The sequence below is a fragment of the Solenopsis invicta genome, chromosome 10 (genome assembly GCF_016802725.1).
Source record: "Solenopsis invicta isolate M01_SB chromosome 10, UNIL_Sinv_3.0, whole genome shotgun sequence".
Classification (NCBI taxonomy): Eukaryota; Metazoa; Arthropoda; class Insecta; order Hymenoptera; family Formicidae; genus Solenopsis; species Solenopsis invicta.
The window spans coordinates 9,254,944-9,274,175 of record NC_052673.1 but is presented as its reverse complement, the minus strand read 5'-3'; the positions used below and the strand labels follow the sequence as shown (position 1 = coordinate 9,274,175).

The window sequence follows — 19,232 nt, the reverse complement described above, 5'->3', positions numbered from 1 at the left end:
TTAAATATTTTTTAAAATTAATATTTTTACTAAGAAAGAATTTCAATAACCACTGTCAGTACTGAAAGTACAATATGTAACGTAAATTATTCAATGTACACAAAGTGGTTATCGGAATATGGCCGAAGATATAAATAATGTATTAAAATTATTTCTCAACTCCGCGATTAGCGCGCGATCTATCGAAGAGGTATAAGGATAATAAAAAAATTAAAATAACGATAAAAGTAACGACCAAGTTCGTTATCAGTACTGTAAAAATGTTTTATTGTAAAAACAACGTTGCCGTTACTATTACAGACCGAAGAAAGTAATGATTATTATTAAAAAAAGTATCGAAAACAGGAAAGATATTCTAAATAACGAGTTATTTCCCAACCATGTACTTAATACTAATGTTGCAAGCTTAAATAATTTTGTGAGATGCGCACTTTGCATATTATACATTGTTTAATACATCTACATGTTAGATATTGCCCATAGCTATATGTTCGTTGAGGCGAGTGTCATTACGATCTTTTCCGACTTCAATCTGAGATTCTTCTTCCAATTCCCAAACAACCCCATCATCGAATTTTTGGTCTTCGGTAATCCATCCGCACATCATCGTACGTAGAAATAAACCTATAAATTATGCAATCAGACAAAATAACTGATAAAGTGAATAAAAGTCAATGGAGCATAAAATAATTGGTCTATCTCTGTAAACAAACAATAAAATGCAATGGGAGAAAAATACGAGTTTAAAGCTGATATGTAAAAGCGGTTGATTAACACTTAACAGACCAACAAAGATCTAAATTACTTTTAAAACATCAGCTAAACCTTTTATACGCATAAAGAGTTAAATTGACTGTTAGTATGTAATGGAAAGAAACGCTATTGTATTATTGCACATCCCGTCCTTTGAGAGCTTTTATTAATCTCAAACTTGATAGATTTTATAATTTAATTTGGTTGAAAAAATATTGCATTAATTTTTTATCAAAGAAAGGTACAAAAAAAGAAAAAGAAGAATTGAGAGTGAACAAAGAATAGTGACAGAGAAAGAAAGAGAAATAAAGGGAAAAAAAAAGGAAAAACAGAAAGGGATAAAAAATATAAAAAAAGAGAGAAAGAAGAAGAAAGAGAAAAAAAGGACATCGAAAATGAAAGGGTGTAAAATAGGCAGGGAGTAATAAAAGCTAAAATAGAAGATAGAAAAGCAGAGAACGAAAAAACGAAGAAAAAAAAAGAGAGATGTAAATAGAGAAAGAAAAGTTTCTATCTCACTATAGTTAGATTGTCTTAGAATTAAAAAATTATATAAATTTTCTTTATGTGATGCACTTTAATAGAAATAGAGTTTTTACATTTTATATTATGTCATCAAACACATGCACAAAGAAATTAATTTAAATTTTTGAAATATAAGTAAAAAATTTATATAATTTTGTCATTTTTATTAATAATATATATTAAAATATATTGAATAATATATATTCAAATTTATTTAATAAAATAAATTTTTCATGTCTCTAGTATTTGTCACAATATGCAATGAAGATTAGAAGTACCTGTTATTAATCCGGAAACAATAGAAATCCCAAGGGTGACTGCCAGCGCCAGTAATTGATATCCAGCTTGTTGATACGCCGTTCTATCTAATCCTGCTGATATTCCATAATTGTAATCTCGTATCTCACTAAGTTTCGATACTTTGCTTGGCGCTCGTGCAGGAAAAATCTATTGATAAATATCATTTATAATAATTATAAATTAATAAGAATTTTATATTAACAAAATTTTTTTAATGTAATTTGTACTAAATTTGCAATATTATAAAAGAATATTCAGTTTTCTATCAATTAATTTTTAAATTTCAAATATTTATATGTCAATGAAGAATAGATAAAAAATTGAATCAAAGTTAAAATAGATTTTATCATACGTTATATGTACAATTTTCGATACTGTCAATAACAACAGACATATTCCAAATAGTTATTGAAGTAATATACTCTGTTAAATCTTAAATCACTTTTTCATTCTTTTCGTTATCCTGATGAAGTTCTATACGGTAATTACCGTAAAAATTATATAGAATCACTATGGTCAAAAATTGTCGTTCCGCTCAGCTAGATAAAAGAGAGTTAATTACACGCAAATGATGAAATGGTTAATTTAAAGTAACGGAATTACGTACTTCATAGAGGGAATAATCATAAGTGGCTTCCGTGGCCAAGCCTGACATAAGCGCTCCAAAAATTGCAGCTAATACTCCCGGCATCCCGTGTAAATTATGTACTCCGCAGGTATCATGGATACGAAGACGTTTCTGTATAAATGGCTGTAAAAAGAGATAAGGAAATTAATACAAAGATTTGATTAGAAACACAACAGTTGAATATATTTCTTGAGTATAAATATATTAAAACATATGTGATAATAATACATAATGCCAATTAAATTTCTAAGGCGAAATTTAAATAAAAGAAAATAAAAACGAGTTTAAATTAGAAAAAAAAATGGAAGACCAACACAAATAAGATACATAAAAATGAGACGGACTATGTTAAATTTGCGGCGAATCTCGATGCTTAGTAAAAAATATTATTAGGTACCAAGATCCGCTACAGATCGAAATAGACTATTTCATTTTTACGTTCGACATTTTCGTCAGCCCTAATTTCACTTATTGACAGATATTATATATTTATTATTTGAAGTAAATTTAATTATGTACATAACTTTGCAGAATTGTACAATTTATTTGTTGAAGAGAAAAATCTCCTATGATGATAATATTTTTCTTCGTCAGACTGTGTCAAATAGCGAGAATATCGATAAACTGTCTTACTCGTATTTTTAATTCCAAAAATATAAAGTAATTAGAAATAATTTACATAAATAATTAAACTGTGTATTTATATTATTCTTATGCAGAGTATTTATTAAGAATAAAACAAGGCTAATATTCAACGCATTTTTCTGCAATTTTTAAAAATAATTTAAATTATAAAAGGTACACATCTAGCAAAACTCTTGATTAAAACAATCTAATATACATATGTTCAATGTGTTTATATTTCTTTTTGTTGGCATACGAACAAAGATTTATTTATGCATACGTAACAATTATGTCGATAAACTCTTATAATTTTGTTTACTAATTTTCGAAACAGATAAAGAATGTATTCAAAGACACGCAACTATCTGATTGCTCAATAATCTTTATTATTACCGTAAGGTATTTGTATCCCAGGACGCTAATTACACCGGATATAGCGCCGATGACCAAAGCACCCAGTGGCTCACACATCATACCTACGTGCATTGAGAAATCCAGATTAGAGAAAAATCTACTTGAATCCTGAATGAGATAATTCAATAATATTAAGAAAAAAAATATTTTTTTTAGACAAAAGTGTTTCATGGTAGTTACGTTGCGATGCAACATATTATAATAATGCAATGTTGCTGTAAAAACACTGCAAAGTTTCAGTTTCAATTTACATGTAGCATAAGTAAAATAAATAAGCAATATGTTGATTATAATAACTATGTAAATAATCACGTAGCATTGTAAATTTTAAAACACATACATACACAGGATGTTAATATTAATATAGATCTGTCTGCAAACATTAAAGAGTTAATGTTCGACTAGAATATATATACCTGCAGCTGTGCCAATAGCTACGCCTCCAGCCAGGGTCGAGTTTTGCACGTGTACCATGTTAAATTTGTTGTCCTTGGAAACCAATGCGGACACGGCGAACGCAACCACGCAGCTCGCGGATATTGATAACAGAGTGTTGATTACAGCTCGCTGTTGATCATCTCCTGTCAATGCAGCGGCATTGAATGACGGCCAAAATAGCCATAAAAACACCGTCCCTGAAGACAGTGATTAATCAGGATCTTATTATCCCATTTCAGTAACTAAATCTTAAAAAATTCAATAAAATTATATAAAAATACTAATTAATAAAATTCAATCTTTGTCATTACTATTATAGGTAAGCAAGTAGCTTATTTTTCAGCAAACACCGAATAAAATAGAAATAATGCTATATAACATATTAACATAGATACAACATACCGTATGTATATGTATGTTACGTTACATTTATGTTGTATTTGGAATTTGCTGAATTGTGACATACCGATCATGGCGAAAACGTCTGATTGATAGGATGATCCTTCCAGCTTATGTTCATTCGGATTTTCCTTCATTCCGAGTACGAAGCTAATGGCCAATCCGAAATATGCGCCAAACACGTGAACGAACATACTATCGCCAGCGTCGACGGCCTAAAAAGTGTGAATGAAATTTATAAAATGTATCTTGACCCAAAAGAATATGTTCTGTCATATATTTATAATAAAAAAGTGTTATTTATTTTTAATTAATATTGATGTTACGAATAGGGAATTAATGCATATTAATTAATAATATTTACAAAATAATAAAAAATATGTATATATACTTTTATGTGTGACCAAAATCTTATTATCACATATTCTAATTTTAATTATAATTATAATAACATGTGTAAAGAAACAGAAATTATATTCATACTTTTATATCAAAGTTTCAGAAATTGACTAAGACTGACGTTCTGCTTTCTTTTTTTTTATCCTTTCTATTTTGCTTTATTTTCTCACTTTATTTTAAATTATTATTGCATCTTTTTTATTGATCAAAACAGAGCTAGCTCAATAAACTACATCATTTAATTAATATCTGAATTTATATTAAACACCCGTCAGAATAAATATATCATGATAGAATATAGTCGATTGCAATCGTTCTTTGCCAATTGCCGCAAATATTTGTAGATGTATTTTTAATAGACTGTTCATCGAACTAATACATTACCTTACGTAATCGATAATTGAAAATTTTGATTTATTACTCACAGCGATTTGTGATTAAATTTCTCTCTATATATATAATTACAAAATTTGAAATAAACTTACCATGAATAGCTGCTCGCCTACATATTTATTAATAGTGAACATGATCAATTCCATTATCCCCATAAATACCAATTGCATATACGTCACTTTGCCCAAAACTGCTCCCATGGAAATAAGCGGAGTAGCGACAGCAACATCGGCACTAAGCAAACTGAAAACTTCCGCAATGGTACATAATGAAGAAATAAATAGCTTTATTTAGATTTTTCTATAAAAGAGACATTTTTTGTTTTATTCAATTGGGATGTAAAAATAAAGCGTTTACATTTCACCTTTCTTTATTTGCACAAATAAAATTGATCTAAAATACCTAAATTTATCTAAAATATAATACCTAATTTTAAAATACCTAATTGCTTAATTACTTTATATCCATTCCAGTCTTTTTTAATATAAATAATAATAAATACTGACCTCTCTAAAGAAAGATAAGCTTTGTTGCCTAATTTTACATTCAATATGCCATCGCAGATTAAAGCCACCTGGATGAGAATTGCACCTACGAGGAAGGTTAAGCCAACAGCGCTCTGGCTGTATCTCTTGAGGAATGTCATCAAAAAGCCAAAACCGATGAAAATCATCACGTGAACATCTTGATACACTGTATATTTTATAAAAAAAAAGAATAAGTGTTTTATAAACGATATATTCTCAACGATTGCCATGTATCTTATAAGTGCATAGTACTTTCTTTCTTCATAGTTTACTTTCTCAAATGCATGTAGTTAATTATACATTAATTAATAATTAATTACAATAATTTACAATAAAATGACAGCAAAAGATATAACTTACAATTTGTATAAATCTGTAGATATTTGTAAATATTTATAAATTTCCGAACATTGCTTAGAACCATTCTAATACTAATTGGCTTTAAAAAAAGTTTCTGCACTGGTCACCGGTAAAAACAAATATATTAAAAAAAATAACAAAGTAGTAAAATTTTTAAAAATAAAAGCGCGTTGTTATTTAAATTCTATCTATTTCTGTATAAAATAATGTAAAAATCTAATAATATAGTAAATAATCTATTAAGTAACAAATATAAATAATTCAATAACAAGAATTTTCAATTAATAATAAACAAATATAACAATACAGCAAATCATGAGTAGCACTATATTTTTTATCAAAAAATAATATCTTGATTGAAAGAGGAATATATGTTATTGAATTTTGTATGAAACATTTTTATCAATGCTATCTCGTTCCAGCAAATATATCATAAATTTAATGACCTGTGTAAAAAAGTTCATAATCTAAAATGGATGTTGTATGATTATGCAGATAAGAACAATAAAAAATTAAGTCTGCAATATATAGATGTATATTTGTAAAAAAATATAAACTGTTATTTATAATTATATATTTATACATTTAATTTTAATGTAATTAATTTGCTCCACCTAATACTTCATATATTTTGTTGTTTATACTTCTGTTTTATCCACAATAATTATATGTAAATACATTCAAATTTAATGTAATTAAATTGCTTTATCTAATGTTTCATATATATTTCTTTAGTTATTTTTCTATTTTATTTCTTATTATTTCTCAAAGAAAATAGAAAAGTCAAAATAATATCAATTTGATGTTATATTGATCTTTACGTTATTTTTTAAGCATAATTTAGTCAATATGATGTCAAATTAATACATTTTGATTTTTCTGTTCTTGACAACAATAAACAATTAAGAATAAGACTAATAAGAGTTAGCGCGGATATAAGTGCGCAATCAAAACTATTAATGTTCGTATAATTATTTATTCGTCTCAAGCAAAATAACAAAATTAATTGAACGAACGTTTCAACTCGCTTTGGAGTCTTCAGCGTATCAATGTAAAAAAAAAAGATTCTAGTCGTCATCAGTCACCAAAAACCGGGAAACAGTCGAGTTTGCCAAATCCGTAGTGGCAACTTTACCCGTGGCAGTGTCGCAGGAAATGACCATTCTCTATATAACTATCGTATATTTTATTTTAGATGGCAAATATTTATCTTAATTAAGACTGTATTTACGTAAGACTCACCCATTTGAACTGATGAAGACTATAATGAAACCTTGGATAATTTTTGTCGATAGAAAATGAATTTCTCTTGTCAAAGTATACATTCAAGAGTTTATCGTTTCGCAATAACGCGTGCTCACTCTTAAATAAGAATGCATGCTAACTGTGTAAATTGAGTTGCTCGAATTATAACATTTTACTTTAACGCCACACAGAAAATCAAGCAGTCACATTAAGGATATACAAATAATATATAAATACATACGAACGGAGAAATAATAGAGGAAAAAGAAGAGAATCATGTTAAATAAAAATAAAAATAAATTAGCGGCGAGTCAACTGTTACAATTAAAATGAATCACAAATTGTACATCGTTCCGGTAGATATTAATTCTATTACAATTTTTTCAATAACGAGAGATACGCATGATGCAAGCATTCAGTATCTGTTTGTAATTCGAGACTACTATTTTGGAATATTAATGAGATTTGAGATTGGAATATTAATGGAATATGTAACATTTCAGATATTAACCGCCTGTTTAAGAAACGTTGATTGTCTAAGATTTTTATGTTCTCTTAATAAAAATCGTAACTACAATTAAGTCTGTGTTCTGTAATGATTCAGAGTGATTATTCATATTCCAATTAATACGGTTGCGGTGTTCATTAATTCTTGTTTTCAATCTTTTACTAGTTTGCCCTACATATGACGCAGATGTAATTTTACATGTAATTTTATAAACATTTTTTTTTAAGTTACTAGGGAGAACATCTTTCTGTACTTTAATAAATCTGCTTAATTTATTAAAACTGAAAAAAGCCAATTTTACATTTAATTACGTACTTCACTACAGAAATGACAGTACTACTTGTAATATTATTATCATTAGTACGTTACTCGCAAGCAAACCCAAGCAGAACAGAGAGTCATCACAACATCAAAATGATGTCAAAGTGATCATTAAAAGTCACTTTTCGATCAATTACGATTCACTTTGATGTCATTTTGACATAATTGTGAATCACTTTGATGTCTTTTTGACTTATTGTTCTGCTTGGGAATATCTGTAACATTTTTATCATTTACTTTTTCTTCAAGATGTTCCATTAAAATCGAATATCCTCTTTATATTCTAACACATTCCGCTTCAGATTCCAATGATATTATGTAAGTTTCTCGTTATGTTCGAGAAATCTTTTTATCATGGGCATATATACGAAGAAGGCAGAATACATCAGAAAGATAAATCGATAGCAGACGAAAAGGATAAGAATAACAGAAGAGAGGAAATGGTGGGAAATTACAGCAGCAATACAGAACTTACGCATATATGAGACAGATAGAGAGCTCGATTTTCCATTCAAATGAAGTGCGACACTATTCTCTCGGATGCTGGCATTCGCCTCCGGGGCGTAATCATACATGGCGAGAAAAGCACACAACAGTAAGCCCTCGATAAGAAGAAGTATCATCACACGTTCTCGAGTATCCCACATCAGTACTCTGTAGAAAGTGACTACCAACAAAGCCATCGTATTGTGCGGTGTGTCGTATGTGAAAGTGTATGCTTTACATTCTGATTAACGTTAACATTAAAGTAATTATGCTGTGAGTTAAAACTTTTCTAATAGATGAAAAGATTCCGTTTTATTATACGTAAGTGCTACAATTAATTTTGCATTAGTTTAACGATTGTTATGTAATTATTTCTAGAAGCAAGGAACATATTAATCTTTAATTAATTTAAATTCTCATTAATAGATTTAATTTTCTGCTTAAAAATAATTTTTTTGTAACCAATTTTTTAACGAAACTTTAGATATTATCGATTCAATAATACACAAACAATTTTATTAAAAATCTCTCTTTTTTATAACAACTTTATTCACTCTTATTTAGAATAATTATGTTTGTATGTATTAATTGCCTATACCAATGTACTATTTGAAAAAAGATTACATGTTTGACGATCCATTAAGTTAAACTGTAATAGTCCAAGTAAACCGTTGATTGAAAAAAAACGTTAATGTGGACATAGCAAATGCTGAAGATACACTGCTTCCATTACTGAATGTACCAATAATGTCTTTTCAACAAAACTCTTGTACACCCATTTTGTATAGCCATTATTTAAAGGTCACGAAGGTCCGTAACCCACGGCTCTGTTATTCATATGCTAACATGTATTTCTTTCCTTTAGTGCAACGTACGTGAATACATACATATATAAGATAATCCATTTTAATTTTTCTAAGCGATTCTTTCGATTTGCGAAATACTAATTACTTAAAAAAAATGTTTTAAATTAAACTTACTTTGTTTGGAATGGAAAACTGTGTGGGAACTCTGTAAAACTGTCAGTATAATTTTATTTCAAATAAAGACGCTTTTGAAACTGTTTTTTGTATTTTTCTTTTTTAATATAAAACTGTACATGTACGTTGTTGATTCGACAAATTAATACTTTAATAAATAGATTTTTATTGCACTTTGTAATAGTATTAACATGACGTTATTTAAAAAGTAATCTGCAAAATAGGTTATTTATCTTAATAAACTTTTATATAGGTAATGTGAAACATGTAGTAAAGCATCTTCTTAATTACCTTATCTTAATATTTTATGTGGAACAACAGACTTAATTTTTTACTGTAGTTTCTGCATAAAATAATTTATTTTTTAAACGTTGTTTTATAAATGAATAATTCATAATTTTTTTCTGATATTGATTAAGAATTGTCAAATAAATCTTTTTTTCTTTTTGCTTTTTCTTTTACTCTTCCTTTTTTTAGTCTTTATTGTTTTTCTCCTTTCACCAAAAACAAATATAAATAATTGGAATAAATCTGATTTACTTACTCGGATAAATTCGTAATGGATCATCTTCCGGTGATTTTATTTGTGTGGATTTGATTCCTGCAAGTAATTTATTTTAATCGCGATAATTGTGAAAGCTGTATAGTAAATAAATTATAAAAAAAATTTAAAGAAGTTAATTACTAACAATAAAAACAAAACTTTTAAAATTTTTATAATTCAAAAAGTTCTACAAATATGTAAAATTTATAGAACTTTTGAAGCGTTTAAACATGAAATATTACAAATTCTACTAAATATTGCTTAAATGATTTAAATATTTTTAAGAACGTTAATGTTTTATATATTTTTTAACTTTTTATGTTTAATTAAGATATAAACATAAGAAAAGCTTCTTTGAAATACGTGAGAAAATTAATAATTTTTTTAAATTTCTGTATACTTTTATATTTTTGAAATTATCTAAGAAAATCATTTATATAAAATCAATGTTTTTTGTGCTACAATTCTATAAAATTTTTATAAAAAAAGATTAAATTTGCTTTTTGAGTCTAAACATTCTTCCATGTAGAACAATATCCTGTATGTATTTAGGAATAAGAACATGCATTTGGTTGCACTTGTATTACATCACCACAGTATCTTAGTCTTAACTATGCAAATCGTATTATTACGTAGCTGAGGTCCACATACACATGTACGCATTTGTATATACATATGTTTGTATTGTATGCTTACTAGTGTGATTTTTGAGCAAATTAGCATTCGCCTCTGGACCATACGTCATCATTGCTCCGATTAGAGCGATTAGGATAATCTCAAGCAGAAACAGCACCAAAACTTGCTGCTTTTCAGTAACCGCCGAAAACATTATCTGCAACAAATAATTTATATAAATTATTACAACAATTATTTTTGTTATGATCAAATAATTCCTTTGGTTTTTATTTATTCTATTTTATTTTGGATAAGGTAACACGAGTTTTTTATTTATAGATAGATTTTAAGAAAAAGACATTTGAAAAAAATATCTTTCTTCTCTTCTTTCTTTAATATTGTTGTTTTATTATTTTTCTCTTATGGTATAACAAAAAGTTTTAAAAATTTAAGGAATAAAAGTTATTTCATTATTATTATTTAATTATTTATAATATCATTTTTAACCTTTATTTATAATAATATTTTAATGTATTTGTTGATTTTTTACATTTTATGAAATTAAAATAATCAGTTCCTTCATGAGTTAATAAAAAAAATAATTTATGTAAAAAGTAGATAATGATACTACTTTTACATAAATTAATATTTATCAATTAATCAAAAAATTTTATTATTTTAATCTGTTTTCTTGCTAATACTATTTATCTTTGTTCAATTATGTAAGAAAGAGATACATTGTCAAACTTTTATTGAATAAAAGATAAACAACTTTGAATGTTTTAAAGAATAAAAAACATATGACTGTTCATAAATATTTGCCTACTTATATTTCCTTGAATACTTTTAAAATATGTGATAATCTAGACGTTCAAAAAAGTAAAGCTATAAATGAATGTAATTTATAATAAGAAATTATATTAAAAGTTTAAATTAATATTCTATTGAACATGTCTGTATTTATAAATGCACAAAGTTATAAATTTTATGAGTGAGCAAATATCTATAAGCAGTAACTTGCGTATCAATTATTACGATACCTTTCCCATCGTTTTTCGATAATTCAGATTAATCAAACTGTCAATTGTGCCTCTCACACTGATGATATTCTGTCTCGCGCATTCACTGAAAGAATATATTTTATCGCTCATACTTTTGCTGATTTATATGTTCGTCAAATTTTATGCGAAACAATATAAATCCAAGTAATCAAGAATGATGTAAATCGAAATTTATTTCTATTTAATATATTAAAAAATTGATTGAGATCATAAGTAAAAAAGTGGATAGATGTATTTCATTCATCGTCACATTAACTTACTTTACGAGAGACTAATTTTATCAAATATTTTTATAACAATAATTTTAGAATAAAAAAATAAAAAATTGAGTCCTCGTATTTTTTATTTTGTGCTTACTATTTTATGTAGAAGTTATATTGTCGAACAGATGTAAATTCAACCGTGCAGTCTTCATACTTTAGGTAAAGCCCCAATTCCGATAAAATTATTATTTTTTATAATCGAGATAATAAAAAAAAAATTTATTTTATATATAATTTTATATATAATTAAAAAAATGTGTTGACATCCGTTGCAATGCTTATAATGAAAATATGTAATAACAAATAATTTTAATTTTCAAAATTTAACGTAACTTTGATTTATTCTTATGATAGATACATACATATCATGTAATGTTTCTTAAAAAATTAAATACTTTATAAAATTTTTTTACCAAAATCTTTACGTTAGAAGATGAAAAACATTGTAACTTTTTACTATACATTTTTACATACAGAATGAGAATTGTCAAAATTAAATATCCGTTATTTAATAATGAATAAACAAAGTAAAATAAATTAAATATTATACTATAGAAGAAGCATGTTTTTTTTAAGAATATATTATACATTTGAGAAATATATTACATAATATTTTCTAAAATTAAAAAAAAAGTATTAAAATAATCAACAATAAATAGAAAATAAATATTTTTCATCTTAAAAAAATCAAATGTACAAGAATTAATAAAAAAGTCTTTTTTTTTTTAAGTCTCATATTTTCACGTGTTATGTTGCTTGCTCTGTACAGATTGGAATTTCATTCTGTATATAATACATAGTATTTCTTTCATGTATTCCGTAAAAGAAAATATGTGCCATTTTATAAGATTAATTAAATTCAAATAACAAATTGAAATGGTGAGATAAGATGAAACATGAGCTGCAGTGGAAATGATTTTGTTGAATAATCTATATTGACTCAGCTGGTATAGATGAAGTAGGTATACTATTGTTTATCTTTCTATGTATGAGTGTGTATGTGTAGCAGATACGATCCAATTTCACTGTAGTTGAGCAAATCCAATTGTCATTGACCTCGTCACCCCACGTGTACAGGTATTATTTCTACTGAACATTATCACATATATAAATTTTAATAGAAGAAGCATCACTCTTGTTTTCATTTTCGTAAAATTAAGTCACTATTGCACTAAACTTTTTATACAATATTAATCATAATACAACATTACAAGTACAGCAATAACTGTAAAGTTATTACCCAATTTCAGATCTAGTTTTCACACTTAGTAGGCCGTAGTCGACGTGGGAAACGTCGCTCGTCACACGATGTCGCAAATCGTTCTGCCTCGTTTAAGCCTCGTTTAAATACCCCATACTGAGGGTCACTCAGTGATCATCACGCCTGTTTATATGAACCCCAAGCCATAGAGAATTAGCAACAATTGTCATCTTTACCTGATTTCGTGCGTCCTTGTTATTTCAACATGATACTTGCTTTTTAATAATAGTAGAATTTGCAATTTGATCTACATTTTCGAATATAGAGGTAAAATTATATCTTGAGCATAAAATTAAAATTAGCATTTGATAATTTATTCAAGAAAGAGGAAACTTATCAACCAATATTCTAAGAAATACTACTACAAAACTTGTTATTAATTGTATAATTTGTCATTTATTGTAATTTAACAATAACAATTAAATTTAAAAATTGTTTACCAAAATTATTAAGAAAATTTGATTAATTTAATATGGGTAATTAAAATTTATACTTTATTGTAATAATGTAAAAAGTTTATTTCCAGTAATTTGTTCATACTATTAATTTTTTCAAGTAGCCTTATCATAATCTGTAGATTTTATTTCATCATTATTTTATTTTAATTTATCATTCTTTTTCTCTTTTTCTTACGTTTAATTAGAAGGACTTTTTTTTTAACTTTAAGTCTTTGTATTTTTAATAAAGGAAAAAAGGCCCAAGACGAGCAATCAACAAAGGTGTAGTATTTAAATTCATATATTTAATATACTTTGGTTAGGTAGAAAACAATTTTGATTCATAGTATTTTTATCAACCCCTAAATAATTATATAAATAAAATCTTATTAGCGCTACATTATTTTAATTATTTTAATTATAGAGATTAATATAAATAACTCGTAAAGAAGGTCATCGACCTAATTTTCTATAACAGACGCAGAGATTATATGAAAAACAATAATCCAGTAATATCTTACTCATATTACAAAAATTATTATACTCAATGTCGAACTGACATCTGGAGCAGTGCTGATGAGCGTATTTCTTCTTCATTAAATTAGGTCTTTATTTTTTTTGATGAATGTCATCAGTGTATTTATACGTCGTTATGTTAAAAATGTAGCAGTATCAATAATAATCACAATCAAATTTAATTTTAATTATGTATGTCATGTTGCAATCTTATTTCTGGATTTGAATATCAAGCTATAAAACGGTTTCCAATTTTATCTTCGATATTATCGTTTGCCAATGTTAGATGTAATATTTTTATCTTTTGTATTTTTATTCTTATATTTATGTGTTTGTACATATATATTTTTATATTCCATATTATTACAATTTAATTATATAATAGTTACATAATAAGATTAAAATATTCGTTATTCGTATAACATTGTTTTAAACTTTATCACCCTGTATTTCATACGAATATATAAATTAATTCTATTAATATATCGGTTACCTTTCAAAAGTGTGTCAAAGAGATTGCTCGCACGAAGGTATCATGGATTATAAATTTATGGGTACGTAAATAATCAACAAAGTTGTAAGCAAAGAGAACACAATTCTGAGCATTTATGAAATTCGAAAATATAAAGGGACACGATTGATCTTTGAGATCGTTATAAAATTATTCCTAAAACAGGGTTTATAACAAAATGCGGTAGATAGATGGAATTGTTTTTCAGTAGTAAAATTGACGTTACAAACATATTATCTATTAACGATAGCATCCTATATATCAACTGCGCGTGCAAGGATAAGAATGTGAGGCTGCCTCTGATAAAAAAACAGTGCTTACACGCAACCACTCAACGCGGTTAAAATTGTATGCGTCCTTGGATGGTTTAAAAAATAAATTTTGCTACATAAATAAATAAATAAAAATATACATATAATTATTCACACACAAAATTAAATTTTTTTTAATTAGTTACATAAATCTTTTGACAAAATTTAAATTATAAAAAATTGTAAAAAATTTATTGTTCTTTTTGACCCATGTTTAAATATTATTATTTTACAATATATGTATAATTATATATACAACAAATTTCATATTTATGCGAAAAGTATATATATTTTACGAAAATTATGAAAGTAGTACAATATTACTTATAGCATTAATCTAGGAATTTAGATCATCCATTAAAATCATTCATAAAAACATTATTACTATTTTATGATATTTACGATATTACTGTATTACGATATGTTTAATAATATATATTTTGCAAATATGTCGTATTTAATATTCTGTACAATATTAATATCAGCATTGACCATGATTTGGAGGTAATGCTTTTAAAACATTTTAATAATGTTTCAAAAAAATCATGTATTAAATAATCTTTTTAAAATATTTATTTTATTGTTTATTTTATTTTACTTTCATTTTATTTTATTCTATTTTATTTTATTTTATTTAACACATTTAAAAAAATACGTATGAAATCAACATTTCGAAATGTTATTTTAATGTTTCTTGGTACTAGGTAATTTTTAATGATTAATATTTTTCTGTATGTGTTATAACTAAATATGACATAAAACCATCGAATTTTTGAAAATACAATAACATAAATCATTATTTTACATCTTGAAATCTTAAAAATAGTAACAAATAAAATCTAAAGATTATTACTATTAAAATCAAAAGACAAATGCATTTAAAAATTATATTTGTTTTCTCTGTATATTCTCACAACAGATATATCTCTCTTATAAAAAAATAAGGTTTTTTCTTTAAACTATTAGTTCTTACTTACCTTTAACTGTTGTGTAACTGCCTTGGAAAAGAAAATGAACAGGATATAGAAAGAATAAAATTTTCTTTATGTTCACAAATTGCTTTTACATGGAACTATCTGTCTCTCCGACATAAATCGCCTTTGCATCGCGAATATGGGACGGAATTTTGGAGATCGAACGATATCAGCAAGAAATAATCTGGTTTCGCGAACGGAATCACGGGACGTCTGACTACGAAGACAAGCAAAACGATACTCGACCGAAGAAAACGAATAGTTCAATGCCAGTGGACAGATGACACGCGATCGATTTGCTCTGCACAAGGAAATCGACGGTCAACATGTACCGATATAATTAGACTGCACGTCGAACACAAGACAAACAAGTCGCCATTTGCAGCAGCAATCTGACATTTTCTACAAAAACTGCGAAATGATACGAAACCTGTACGATTGAGTAAAAATATTTTGCATATAAATGTTAGTATATAGAGTGCATCATTTAATTAAAAAGATTCTTAACTTCACCAGGTGTCATTTCCGAAAAAAAACATTTTAGAAAAAAGTTGTTCAATATATTTGAAGGGATACGAAGAGGTAACAGTGATCTTAACTGTATCTAAGATTAAGCCAATGTCAATTCAATTTTTTCTTTTTTAATAAAACTGTTTACTTACATTTGTCATGTATTAGATTAGATTAGCTTTAAGATAATCTTAAATATAAGAGCCAATTATAAATACCGGTCCAACTAAAACATACTTTTCCGTAATATAATTTCCAGAAATGTTTAATATGTGATTATTATGAGTTAAAGTAAAATATTAAAATTAAAAACTGTAATACTATATAAATATCAATAACTTTGAAAATAATTAATTGCATGAAAAAACTCAAAAGACAGTTCTTATAAAGTTTTAGTTTGAAAAAAATGGTTAAACTTAAAAAAAACTGGCGTACCATTGCTTCATTAAAAAAGTTTAATACAATTACCTGTACGTTCGCCGCTGGCGAATCTAAAAATATTTTATTGGTACTGGAAGATGGTTCTTAACATTACTTGTATGTACGAACACCAAAGTTGAATAAAATATCTCTAAACGTTTTCTAGATTTTCAAAGTTTTTATTTTTGTTCTCAACTTTGACACCTTGTATTTTGAAAACAAAGCACTTTAAGACATATTAGGTGTAGAAATTAATTCAATATCTTTTTTCAATAAATTTACTATTTATTAATAGGAAAATCATATACTTTTCAAGTTTTTAAATATTTGCTATTACTTTCAAAGACATTTTTCCATCTTTCAAGCAACTGTCGCAGCTTCTCTAAAAAAAAAAACAGCGATTTTGATGCAATAAAGTCATCGATACTTTTCGCACTTCTTCTTAACGTTTTAAAATAATTAAAAATGCGTATCGATGAAATGAGTGATTGGAATAGATGATAACCTAGTGAAATGGAACATGGTTCGGTAGATAAACCGTATGAAGGAGAACTTCCTAGCTCACACAGTAAATAAATGACGGTTCTTTAAATTGAAATACAAAAGCATACAATGTCTAATGTGATGCTTGTAGAAGGTTATCATGTTTTTTGTGATCACGTCATCTGTTTTGCCAAGTTATACGGTGTTTTGTAAATTTTTAAGTAGATACTTTAAAATCTCAAAATGACAGCAAAATGTTTAAATTTAAAATAAAATTTGTCATTAATTTAATGTAAAGGCGATTGAATTTCTAATATGTTTCTGTAAGATCTTTTCTTCATAAAATAATCTAAGAAACGTCCTCTTAAATTTTTTATATTTATTTATGAATTATTCTATACATTAAAAAACTTCTGGAAACTATATTACGGAAAGTCATTGCATAAATGTTTGTGCAATGACTTTAAGTGAACCGGTATTCACAGTTCTTACATTTAAGACCGTTTTAAAGGCTAATCTACAATGTGCTCTTCGCTCCCGTTGTTTGCTTTTTGCGTATTGCTTTTTGCATCTTTGTACAGTATTTTATCAATAATTGTGTTTCTTGTCAAGTTTCTTGTCTCTTTCGCAGTTGGTCAACTCTTATCTCGCTAATTTTGATAAAAGTGCAAAGAGGTAAAAAAAGTAAATATGCAATGTCGAAAAAAGTACTGAAAATTGAATATTTAAAATGAAAAAACAGTAAAATTGGAAAATTGGGTCAACGTACCGAAATATCACAATACAGAAATTTAAGAACTAAGACTAATACTCTGAAATGTTACAATACCGAAAACTGAGACAATGTTGTAATCAAAAATTATAATTATAATTAAAAAAAAATTAACGTATAAAATTAATATCCTAAATAAATTTCTTAAAATTTTTGAAATTACGCATAAGTAAATCGCAACATCAATTAGATACAAAGAGTCTTGTTATAAAAAGAGAAAAATATATGAAAAATATATGAAATATAGATATGAAAATGTGTAAATTAAAATTATTTTTATAAAATTGTTAAAATTACCTTATCAAAATTATTTTAAATTATAAACGTTATTATATTCAGTTGTCTAATAAATCACATATATATTTTTTTAAATATAAAATATAGTAATATTTATATGTTAAAATAATTTTAATAAAGTACACGAGTGTTTATAATCCATACTTCTTCTTTTCTTCTTTAATGAGAAGATTTTATATGTACCTGAATGACGATTTAATTGTGCGTAATTTTAAAAATATATCAAGAAATTTATATTTTAGGATATTATTTTTATACGTTAATCTTTAAGTTATAAATTTTCAAAACATTGTCTCGGTTTTTAGATTTCAGTATTATGGCATTTTGCGACATTGTGTTAATTTTTAATTGATTTTTAAACGTTTACCAAATAAAAACAATAGATAAAAAGCAATTAATCAAATAGCATATTGTAGATTAGCCTTAAGCACTGTTTTAAAATGTCGTCAATCAGTCACAACAACCGTATTAGCATCTTAAAGCATTACTTAAGACAGTCTTGAAATAATAATCGACTATGAATACCTTAGCCTTGGTATAGAGAAAATGAATAACTATTCTATTCTGAGCCACAGATGTAACTTACGGTTCGTCACATATAATTTACAGTCATATAATAAACGCTTACAATTCATGTCTTATTTTCAAACGTTTACAAAATTTAACAATAAAACTATCTTAACAATATAAATGTCAGAAATATTGTAAAATAATGCTATAATATGATTCATTTTACAACAAAAATTTGTTAATAGTTTCATAATGTCAACATTTATTCTTCATTACGGTAGCAAACAGTGCAGTTAAATTGCAGCAAAAATTGAAAGATATAGAGGAAAGTTGCTGAATGCATATCGACCTAAAACGTACTTATTCAACATTTTACTTTCTAAATTTAAATCAGTGAAATCTTATTGATTTGTGCAGTACTTACAACTGTGATTTATCAATGAATAT

At 26.3% G+C, this 19,232-nt stretch overlaps 1 protein-coding gene across 5 annotated transcripts; it reads right to left on the bottom strand.

The window, feature by feature from the left end:
• Positions 1-239: 239 nt before the first annotated feature.
• LOC105193181 (ammonium transporter Rh type A) lies at positions 240-16,036 on the bottom strand. 5 transcript variants are annotated; one of them, XM_011157541.3, is made up of 12 exons: positions 13,024-13,146; positions 11,500-11,584; positions 10,541-10,676; positions 9,845-9,901; positions 5,380-5,566; positions 4,966-5,116; positions 4,149-4,296; positions 3,661-3,879; positions 3,224-3,306; positions 2,186-2,329; positions 1,557-1,725; positions 240-624 (listed from the first exon to the last, which is right to left on the bottom strand). In XM_011157541.3, the coding sequence occupies exons 2-12, from the start codon at positions 11,506-11,508 to the stop codon at positions 467-469; spliced, it is 1,461 nt and encodes a 486-aa protein (XP_011155843.1). In that variant the 5' UTR covers positions 11,509-11,584; positions 13,024-13,146; the 3' UTR covers positions 240-466. The 5 variants fall into 5 exon arrangements, with proteins under 5 accessions (XP_011155843.1, XP_025991289.1, XP_025991290.1 ...); XM_026135504.2 differs by lacking the exon at positions 13,024-13,146 and adding an exon at positions 11,878-12,092; XM_026135505.2 differs by lacking the exons at positions 11,500-11,584; positions 13,024-13,146 and adding an exon at positions 15,797-16,036.
• Positions 16,037-19,232: the final 3,196 nt, after the last annotated feature.